This window comes from Haemaphysalis longicornis, unplaced genomic scaffold (genome assembly GCF_048455015.1).
Source record: "Haemaphysalis longicornis isolate Haplotype H1 unplaced genomic scaffold, Haemaphysalis longicornis Haplotype H1 scaffold_11, whole genome shotgun sequence".
Classification (NCBI taxonomy): domain Eukaryota; kingdom Metazoa; phylum Arthropoda; class Arachnida; order Ixodida; family Ixodidae; genus Haemaphysalis; species Haemaphysalis longicornis.
Window position 1 is genome coordinate 127194119 of NW_027526214.1, and position 10978 is coordinate 127205096.

Here is a 10978-nt window from a genome sequence, read left to right on the forward strand (position 1 = left end):
TACAGGAATTATGTTTGGTTTATAATTTTCTTGTATTGCAGTCACGATTCCTCCACCTCGGGAGTTAATCCTGCCTTAGCGGAATTACAAATTGTGTTGGAAGAGCAAGCTCACTGTTTACAATCTTATCCGAAAGCCACGTTTCGGTGCCTGTGATTACGTCAGCTGAGAAGGTGTGAATACATGTTGTCAGAGTGTCGATTTTCGGAAGAATCTTGCAAAGTTGGCCACAAGAATAGATAGCCCATTGGAAGCAACCGGTTTATGTTCAACCCGCACGCGCCGTAATTTGATCGGCTCTTCCTTTCTTGTGTAACCTGGAATACAGTGTCTGTCGCCGCGATGTAACGGAAAATACTGCCTCGAAAAAGGAGGCCGTTGAAGCATACTTGGAAGCGCTCATTTTCCTCGCGATTAGTCTTAGCAAACTTTCGCAGTTTTAGATGCGACTGCATCTCATTCACTCGCCTTGTCCATGCAGCAGCGTCGGCGTTGTTGTCGGCCGCCCCTCCCCCTACACTATAAAAAAAATAATAGTTAGCGGCGCTCGGTTTCGATTCCACGACCCTGTGGACGGAACGCGAGTACATGGTGCTCTTCCCACTGCGCCACAAAACCGAGACAGAATCAAATGCTACGAACACGCCTTATATCCTTGACTCATTCAAATTACGTCAAGATGCTACTGATTCAACGCATGATGGGGCAATGATTAACACTTGCAATAAAAGAAAAGAACCTCCCACTTACAGCAACAATGATGGACAGCGTTGCGACAGCGAAGCCCCAAGCATACCACTTAGAGAGATTGACCAAAATTGGCCAATAAAACGTAATAATAATCATAAAACATAATAATCATACGCGTTCCCGACACGTTTCACGCAATTTCAGAATCAATCCAACGGAAACACCAAGTGAACCCCACGATGCATCGCATCTACGCAGGGTTCCCCTCGCGGGGAGGTGGGCGCAATTTTTTTTCCGCACGAACTGGATACTCGGCGAAGAATCCTCCTCCTCCAAAATGTTTGGCGACTCGATGTCTTTGAGATTGCTAGCATTGCTCAACGCTTAACGTTTTGATTTGAAATTTAAGAATTTCACAATAATACTTCGTTGGAAATTTGGTCGCGGTTGGCCTACACGGTGAGCACGTTCAATGTCGCCAATGTTAAGCTTAGAGGAGTACTGACACCATATTTTGACCCCTAAAAATAATATAATTGGCTTCATTAGTTTGTACAGGTGCCTCACAGAAATTTTTGCAGCGATCCGAGGCTGGAATCACATCTAAAATCGATTTTGATTCCTGGCCGTGAGCTTCCACAAATCGGCAGCACTAGCGAAATCGCTTTCGGCGTGACGAAACATCGGCCGGCGTGTCTGGCCGGTTCAGTGTGACGTCATATAGTCGTTTTCGGAACCGGAAACGATATCCTGCGCTGCTGTTGTCGGTGGTATTAGTTTGAGCAGGACACGTACGGGTGTAGCTGTGTGAGCAATGCTTGTAAACTTTGCGCATTTTGCGTGTTCGACGTCTTTGCACTTCAGTGCATGGCCGGCGCATGGTGTTCCCTTGCACTGGTGCCAAAAACTGCGCGTTGCCGAGCTCGCCAAAGTTGTGCTATGGCAACTCGCAGAATGCGAAGTACTGCTCGTGGAAGCCTGTCCGAGTAAATCGACGACGACGCCACGATGCATTATTTTCCACGCGACGACATGCAGCGCTAAACGTGGACTGAGTTCGTGCGCGGCAGCCGCCGCAAGAACTGTCGCCCAAGCCAGCGGGCTCGGCGTTGCTCGGGTCAGCTTGGATGTTGGGGACTTTAGGCTTAGTATCGTGGCGAATATTTGATCTTCGGTATCTGTACAACTGCGAATGACCATCCTTTACACAACTTTTCACCACGCTATCATCCCCTTTTTCGCGTGAGCTTTATTTTGGAGATAATTGCCGTTTCAGCGATCGGTGACCAAGACATCTGCCGTGGCCTGTTAAGTGCGATGCACTTCTTAAGCGACCCTGAACCTGCGTCCACCGGCGATGTCCGCATAGCATACCCACGTGGGGGATTGGCCAGGAATCTCCTCGTCTTCCTTGGCAACGGGGGGAGATGGGCGCGCGCTGCCTGGCCGCTGACATGGCACATACCCACGTGGGGGATTGGCCAGGAATCGGGCGTGAGAAGGGCTAATGCACCCGCTTAAAGGAGTACTGACACGAAATTTCAAAGCTGAGATCCGCTCTAGCAATCAAGTACAACGACAACACAAATAGGTGTCTGTGAATAAATGCATCTTTCTTTCTTTGTAGTTGGGTGTGTGTGTGTGATCTCTCTTTCGCGAACATTACCGAACCGCGCAAATTCAACTCGTGCATTCGCACTTTCACATTCTTCCCCTCGGGGAAATGCGGGGAATTTTTTTTTAATTCTAGCGCGCAGGTGGCGCCATCTTTCGGCCGCTCGCCGCACCGCAGTGCCAGCAGTCTGAGCGCCGAACCTCCGCTGCCGGTCAGCGTAGGCTTACCATCGCGGAAAATATCTGAACGGCGCTTTTAAATTCAGCGCTGATAACAACCCCTAGCAATATTTTTTACCACATTAACATCTACTTTCTCGCATGTGGAACTCCTTTTTCGCGATCAGATTGATTATAAGAGTGGCGACAAGCTGTTGCTATCACGGTCTGCGCCGGTTCGAGCCCCAGTTATATTAAAAAACGGACGACGGCGAAGACATCGCAGGCCTAATCCCTGTCCAAATAAAGTTGCTATGTCTGTCGGGTTGCAGCGACTCATCAGAGTCTGATGCTTCAGACGACATGTCGACTGCTCGGGCGAGTGCGTACCATGTGCAATCGTAGCAGACGATGCAGCGAATGTCCCTGACGTCACGGGTGAGACCGTGACGCCAGACTGGCCCGCTTGCAGGCTTGCTTTCGAACGGCCATTTTCCCGCGCGGCGACGGAATTTGAAACTGGTTGCAATAAACATGCTATAATTAATTCTGTGTTGGCGGCTGACGGCTTTCGGTTCGATTTTCGTAATTACTCGGCCAATAGGTATTCTTTACAGCATAAAAACTGAACGCGAGAAATTTAGCGTCAGTACTCCTTTAAGGTGAACGGTGAAGAATTCCTTGCAATTTTTTCAGTTTCATTATAGTCCTCCTTTTCGACATCAGGGAGGCCTTTCACAATGAGGTTGTTTCTTTGCATTCTGTTGTTTACATCGTCAACGACGTTGACGAGTTCTTCGCTAGTTTTTTGGGTGCGCAGTTGGGTTTGTCGACCCAAATAATTCGCAGCATCAACGTTAACTGTGAACTGGGGGAATATGCTGATTGTCTGCTCGATTAAACTAATTTTGGCATTTATGTTTACGACAATTTGCTTTAATTCATCAAGTGCGGAAGTAGTTTCAAGATGTTGCTTGAGAAGTTGGACTCAATATTCGAACTTAAGTCCACGGTTACTTTGGACGTCGCCCGCACAAAGAACAAGCAACCCAAGGCATGTAGAAAGGACTAACGAGGCCCTAGGAGACAAAAGGCGCAGGAGGCACGAACAAGCACTGAAACATTGAACTGGCAACAACCAGACCACTGGTGTAGAAAAAACGTGTCGATGCGTGCACACGTACATGCGCACGTCTACACCCATCAGCCTACAAAGAATACATCAGATCACATTACAAAGCCGGGGATTGATGGCCACCATAAACCACAAACAGAACGAAGTATATGGTTGATGAAGTTAGTGCCAACCTAGAACGGTGAGTAGGCAAAACTTAACGTCTGTACAGCGTAGCCGCAAATCCCAGCCGTCCTTTAAGCAGGGTCCGGTAAACGGATGTACGGGCAGTAGAACGCGTCGCAAGCGAAGCGATAAATTCCCGATCCGAAAGGTAGTAAGAGACGGAGATACCATCTCGCCCTGGAGGCGGTATTCAGGAAGCTTGACTGAGGAAACACAGGATTAAGGATTAACGCAGAATACTTGAGTCATTTGAGGTTTGCAGACGCTGAGTGAGACTGCAGACAACCTGCGAAAAATACGTAAACTACAGTCAGAAAGCACGGCTGTGGTGCGAAAAATTAACATAAAGTAATGAGGAATAGGCATGCCGAACGCGCCTTTTTCCTAGAAGAAGTAACTGAATATGCTAACTACCTCGGACAGATGGTTAGTGCTGGCCCAGCCACGAGAGAGAAATTCGGCGCCGAATAGGTGTGGGATGGAGAGCCCTCGGCAAGCACTCCATAATAATGAAAATTAAGCTACCTCCGTCACTAAAAAGAACAATATACAACCAGTACGTACATAAGGAACTGAAACTTGGCGGTGTACTGAACAAACTTATGGGCTGAACGGTCCATGGAACGAACAATGATAGGAGCAACAAGGGAAAGAAAGACCCGGATCAGGGAACAAACTCGAGTAGTGGAAGACATCGCAATTCAAGTAAAGAAGAAGAAGGGGACTTGGGCTGGCCGGTAACAGAGTGGATACCAAAAGATGGGTCTAGAAGGCGGCGAAGGCCAGGGAAGGAGGGAAGGGGCCAACACTGGACTCGAGCGGCGCACGACAGGAGCGACTAGAAGTCAATGGGAGAGACCTTCGTCCTGCAGTGGACCTGATGATGACGATGATGATGATGATGACGAGTTGACTACTGTCCCCTTCGCGTTTGATGAGACACCCAAGGCCTTAATAGCGCGTTTTATCAATACGAGTACCGTACGCTACGCTTGCGGTTGCGGGTACTGGGAACCGACTGCGCATGCGCGCCTTCGTTCCTGGGACGGGCGGCCCGCCGCGTCTCTGTGCCCGCCACGCCATCATACCGTACGCTGCCGGTTTTGCCAAAGCACTGTAACGACTCAATGTGCATAGTTTTTATGCCCATGGCAAGGAGGCCGAACGAGACCTTGTTTACCATCACAAGTGGCCCCCGCAAGAACACCACTGGGAGCGGAATAGCACTGGCGCCTTCTCGTCGTTCTGCGCACGGGGGTGTTGTCAACCGTTCCTCAAACGATTGGGCAGCAGATTCAAAAGCGGAACGGAGACGAGGATGGAGACAACGGAACGAAGACAGCATGAAATTCTCTGAATGGCACTTAGCAATGCCTACATTGTTGATGTCCGTCCCTTCTAGTGTCCTTGGGTCGACCGCTTTCCAGAGGACTAACTCTAAGTGACGTGCTAGGCCCTTGGTCGAACGCCAAACGAGCATCTCCGGCGACAAAAGCTCTATTGTCTTTCCTGCGAAGCACAGGACTTGATCAGACTCTTTAAACAGGATTCTCTTAATGAGCACGTCATCTTCATCACAGTCACTATCATCATCTGTTCATTGATTTCATTTTTTCATACATCCGGTGTAGCAAGCTAGGCGCCTTGGCCAGGCCAACGCCGCCTGTATTAACATTGCCTGACGCGTCGCGCGCTTTTCAATGGGAAGGGTAGGGACGCTTAGTTCAGGCACTGATCCGCTATGTGGCGCGTGCCGGCGGACATCTCGCCTTACGTCACTGCTCGCGAGTCGCGAACACTGCACCCACTTCTACGACGTGTGTCTGTCAGCTTGCCTGTTGGGCTTCAAGGGCCGTTTCGCTTACATCTTAGCCGTGACGGGGCGCTAGTTCTGTGGCGCACTGGGGATCTCGTTCAACGTGTCGCTCGCTTCATACTTGCTGCATTTTTCCAAAGATAAAGACGGAGGCGGACTGAAATAGTCTAAGAACATACTGATTGTCGGGTAGACATATAGCTAACAGAAAAACGATATTTTCGGATGGGGCAGCCATTATTTTACTGATATTTTTCTTTCTGGAGTATTTAGAGAAGAAAAAATTGCGTGCACGTTTTTTGTTCAGGCGCTCACTTCTACGATTACTTTCCAATAATATCATGTGCTTGTAAACTTCAGAAAATTATAGGAAACAAAAGGATAAGTAGCTGCGATCCCGCCACGCTGTCCGGGCGCTTCTACAGTACAGTCCTCAATTTTAGAAGTGCGTACCGATGCGGAGTGCGAACAGGGGGATCAAAACAATACCTAAATGTGAAGGGGATAGAGGGGGGATGCCCCACTCAGAAAATTTCAGGGCCTGTGATCCGAGTTGATAAGCGCGCAAAGCCGGGCTCAGCCTGCGGCAGCGCAAGGGATTTTGCTTCGTGACAAAGGAAGTTTTATCAGTGACAGACCAAGACAGACAGGCATGGTGAAAAACAAGAAGGCGTATGAGCGCCGCCTGGGGAACGCTAAACAAACTTTCCACTATTTTGCATAGTTTCCGAGAAGCGGCGCTGGCTGGCGGACACGAAAGCACGCTGGAAGGCTACGGAGCGGGGAAGGGTAGGAGAGAGCAACAGGAGAGTGGCTGTTCGGCCATTTTTTGCTCACGCGTTAGGCACTGTTTATACAGGCGGCGTTGGCCAGGCTAACCTCACCAGTATCATAAAGACTATTCTCTCTCTCTCTCCGGATACGTTTACACCATGTATCGTTTTGTGTATAACGCCCAACATGCCACGCCGGTGCAGTGGGGGAAAAGAACCACGTTTATTACACACATACTGCATATATAGTATTTGGAAGAGGGCGTGTCTTTCACCTTCTAACAGATATGCTGTTGGAGTGACAATCTTCGACACGTGCGCTTGCTGCCAGAGAAACTGCGCGTGCGCGGCACATTAGAGTTGGGTGCCCAAGATACGATACATCTTCCTCCGTTACAAAAACAAGAAATAACGAAGAAACTACAGATAACACCAATGAAATTTTTGAGGCACTAGTTCAAGGCACTTGCACGAAGTTCCGGTCGTAGGCCAAACGTTCAGGCGGTCGACGTTGTCTCAGGTACCTTCTCAGTGCCGGTGTGGATGAGACACTTGTGGGGGCAGCAGGCTGAGCAGGCATTGTCGCGGCTGCGGGCCCTGCCTCGACGTCATCTTCATTGTCGTCCTGGTCGTCGCGTCGAAAGGGTTCCCTGGTCAGTAGTAGGTGCTGGCGGTTGCGTCTCAACACCCTGCCGTTTTCCGTGACGACTGTATACGACCTGGGGTGACCGGAATGTCCGAGGACTTGCGCTTTCGTCGCCCATGCACCCTTCTTGATCCGGACCGAATCTCCTGGGTTCAGAGGTACCATTGGTCCTCTAGAATGGTCCGTCTGGAGGCGCATAATTACCTCGCGACTGGGGTTGCCTTGAACGTCGGGAATGGTTGTGCGGAGCCATCGCCCCATCAGCAGCTCAGCAGGCGAGGGGCCTGACTCAAGTGAAGTGGTCCTGAAAGCGAGAAGTCCCAACCAGAAATCTTGTTTCGCCTCTGTCGTTTTCTTCAAGATGCGTTTAGTTATTTCGACGCCCTTTTCAGCCAGTCCGTTAGAACGGGGGTATCCTGGACTAGACGTGACATGCTTAAAGTCGTACAGTCGTGAGAACAATGCGAATTCACGACTGGAAAATTGAGGACCATTATCAGAACAAACTTCTATGGGTATGCCGTGCCTGGCAAAGACTGAACTTGCTACGTCTACTACCGTTTTGGCCGAGGTGTCTTTCAGCAGTTGAACTTCGGGAAAGTTTGACATGGCGTCATAAAAACATAGGGACGACTTCCCGCCGTACTCGAAAATGTCCATGCCGACGCGATACCACGGTTGGTCGGGCACAGGGCGCATCAGTAAAGGCTCCCGTGGCTGGCTGTACGCATACTTTTTGCAGATAGAACACGTCCTGACGAACGATTCTATGTCCGAGTTTATTCCCGGCCAAAACACAAGCCGTCATGCTCTCGCTTTGCTCTTGTTAATTCCTAGGTGCCCTTGGTGAATCCTTTCCAGTGTCTCACGTTTCATGCTAGCCGGAATAACCACTTTGCAGTCTTTCAGCAGTACTCCTTTTACATGCGATAGCTCTCCCTCGAATGGTTTCCATTGCCCCTCCAACCGTTTTCCAGCTTCTAGATCGCTCAGCACGTGTTTCAGCTGTTCGTCTCGCGTCGTTTCTGTCGCCAGCCGCCTCCATGTGTCCTCACTTACGAGGGAAGAGACTATACTCACAGCATGTACCTCTACATCGTTGCTGTCGAGGTCGCACGCAGTGGTCTCTCTTGTGGTACGTGACAGCATGTCGGCCAGGAGGAGCTGCTTACCTGGAACAAATTTGAGCTCAACGTCATAACGCAGCAATCTCAAAAAAAATCTTTGCAACCTCGGAGGCATGTCGCCAATTGCCTTCTGGGAGATGGCGATCAAAGGGCGGTGGTCTGTTTCAGCCGTGAACTGTCGGCCGTAGACGAAGTGATTAAATCTTTCTCAGCCAAACACCATGGCCATCGCCTCCTTTTCAATTTGAGAGTATCGCTGCTGTGTTTCGGTAAGCGTTCGTGACGCATAAGCCACAGGCCTCCATGTGTCGTTGTGACACTGCAACAACGCGGCACCGATCCCGTCCCGTGACGCATCGCAAGACACTTTTGTTGCTTTGGCCGGATCGAATATCGACCGCAAGGGCTGTTTGCTTAGGCAGTCACACAGTTCTTTCCATTCTTTTGCATGGTTGTCGGTCCATTCGAAAACGGCATCTTGCCTAATCAAGCTCCTCAAAAGAGCTGTTCTCTGAGCTAACGAAGGCAGAAACTTGCTGAAATAATTGACGACGCCTAATATCCTTTGCACCGCAAGCTTGTCCCCTGTGGTCGGCATGTGCAGCATGCAGTTCCTCAGTGCCGAGCTTGGCGTGATGCCTGCTTTATCGACCACATCTCCAAGAAACTCGATTTGGTGCGCGCCGATACTGCACTTATCTGGGTTGAAGGTTAATCCGCCGCGTTCTGCTGCTAGCAACACAGATTTAGGACGCTCATTGTGCTCTTCAACTGACGAGCCCCATACCAGAATGTCGTCTACGCTAAATCTTCACGCCGGGAAGACCTTCGAAAATTTCATTCAGCGTTTTTTGGAAGACCTCCGAGGCGGACGATATGCCGGAGGGCAATCGCAAAAAGCGGTAGCGACCGAACGGGGGGGAAAAGGTGCAAATCCGCGATGTGGCGTCATCCAAAGGGATATGGTGGAATCCAGAGTTAGTGTCTAAGCGGGTGAACACTGTAGCACCAGCTAACTCGGCTTCGATGTCTTCTCGTCGCGGCATCATGTAGTGCTCCCTCTTTATGCACTCGTTTATTCTCCTAGGGTCAATGCAAAGACGAATTTTCCCGTTCTTTTTCCGAACTATCACCAGAGGACTCACCCAGTCAGTAGGCTCGGTGACTCTTGTAACGATGCCAGCACGCTCCATCCTCTCGAGTTCTCCTCGCAATGGTTCTGTCAGGGCCAATGGCACGCGTCGGACAGGTTGAATGACTGCACGGCGTCGTCTCGAAGAACCATGTGATATGCTCTTTGAACGCAGCCGGTCCCGCTGAAAAGGTGACGAAAGTCCTTCACAAGTTCTTCGCAGCCGTCGTGTGATACGCTGTGAACGCGTGACAGCAGCCCAAGGTGTTTGGTTGCTTGAAGGCCCAGGATTGCCTGACCACCTTTACGTACCACAAGAAATTCGACAGGAACTGTTCGATCCGCTAGCGTAACTTCCGTTCTGATGATTCCGAGGTGCTTGATTGTGCCTCCACCGTATGAGTGAAGCACCGCGCTGCTTGGCTTCATTTCAGGACTGGGGCGAATTCGGCCGTATATTCCAAAGGGAAGCAAGTTAGCCTGAGATCCAGTGTCGATCTTTAGCTCGACAGACACGTTGTTGACTTGAGCTCGAACCATCCAGTCCCGTTGGCTTATTTACGCCTCTTGCAGACACCTCTAGAACGCTGAAGTCGTCTTCGCGATCTTGAATTTCACCCACCATTGCAGCGGCCCTGCAACAAATCGCAAAGTGGTTTCTTCTTTGGCATTTCCTGCACGTTCTTCCGAAGGCGGGACAGCTTCTTGGCTGATGCGTGCGTCCGCACTTGGAGCATTTGTAGACCTTGGATTGCCCTGTCTCGGGGGTCGGGATTACCTTGCGGACGGCGTGTACTTCCTGTTGGTCTCGTGCCCAGGCTTCTTGGTGTAGAGCCGATGTTTCGGTTGCCTTACAGACGTGCTCAGCCTTCTGCAAAGTCAGCTCGCAGTCTCTGAGCAGCTTTTCCCGCACCTTGTCATCGTTGGTTCCGTAAACAATTTGGCCTCGGACCATGGAATCGAGAAGCGCGCCAAAGTTGCACGCTCGCGCCTGTTTCTTCAGGTCTCTCAAGAAGTGTTCAAATGGATCCCCTTGGCTCTGAACTCTCTTCCAAAAAATGTAGCGCTCATGCACTTCGTTGGTCTGCAGCGCGAAGTAGTCGTCCAACTTCTTGATGACCGTCGTGTAGTCGGTCTTGTCCTCGCCTTCTGCGAAGCTCAGCGCCCTCACCGGCGACACTAAGAAGGAGCGCTGTCTTCGACGACACAGATCGCTGCTTCTCATTCGGTTCCCATGCCGCCAGGAAAAGCTCGAATCTCTGCTTGAACGTCTGCCAATTCTTGCCGGCTTCTCCTGTCGTGCTCAAAGGGCCAGGCGGCCTCAATGAATCCATTGCGTCGTCTTTGCTGCCCGTCGAAGATCAAAACCGTGCTTGGATCCGCATCCCACTTCTGACACCATGTATCGTTTTGTGTATAACGCCAAACATGCCACGCCGGTGCAGTGGGGGAAAAGAACCACGTTTATTACACACATACTGCATATATAGTATTTGGAAGAGGGAACAGATATGCTGTTGGAGTGACAATCTTCGACACGTGCGCTTGCTGCCAGAGAAACTGCGCGTGCGCGGCACATTAGAGTTGGGTGCCCAAGATACGATACACAGCTCAGAGCCGCCAAGTAGACGATGTAGAAGTTATTTCTCATTACGGTAGCCTTACTGCTTGTTTCTCGGTGCCGGATTAAGGCTTGGCTACTGAGGCGCTGCGTAGAGAGG

At 50.4% G+C, this 10978-nt stretch overlaps 1 protein-coding gene across 2 annotated transcripts; it reads right to left on the reverse strand.

The window, feature by feature from the left end:
• Positions 1-6518: 6518 nt before the first annotated feature.
• Positions 6519-10694, reverse strand: LOC144160919 (uncharacterized). 2 transcript variants are annotated; one of them, XM_077692009.1, is made up of 3 exons: positions 9271-10694; positions 8079-8170; positions 6519-7302 (listed from the first exon to the last, which is right to left on the reverse strand). In XM_077692009.1, the coding sequence occupies exons 2-3, from the start codon at positions 8081-8083 to the stop codon at positions 6810-6812; spliced, it is 498 nt and encodes a 165-aa protein (XP_077548135.1). In that variant the 5' UTR covers positions 8084-8170; positions 9271-10694; the 3' UTR covers positions 6519-6809. The 2 variants fall into 2 exon arrangements, with proteins under 2 accessions (XP_077548135.1, XP_077548134.1); XM_077692008.1 differs by lacking the exon at positions 9271-10694 and having other exon boundaries at positions 8079-8854.
• Between the last annotated feature and the right edge of the window lie 284 nt (positions 10695-10978).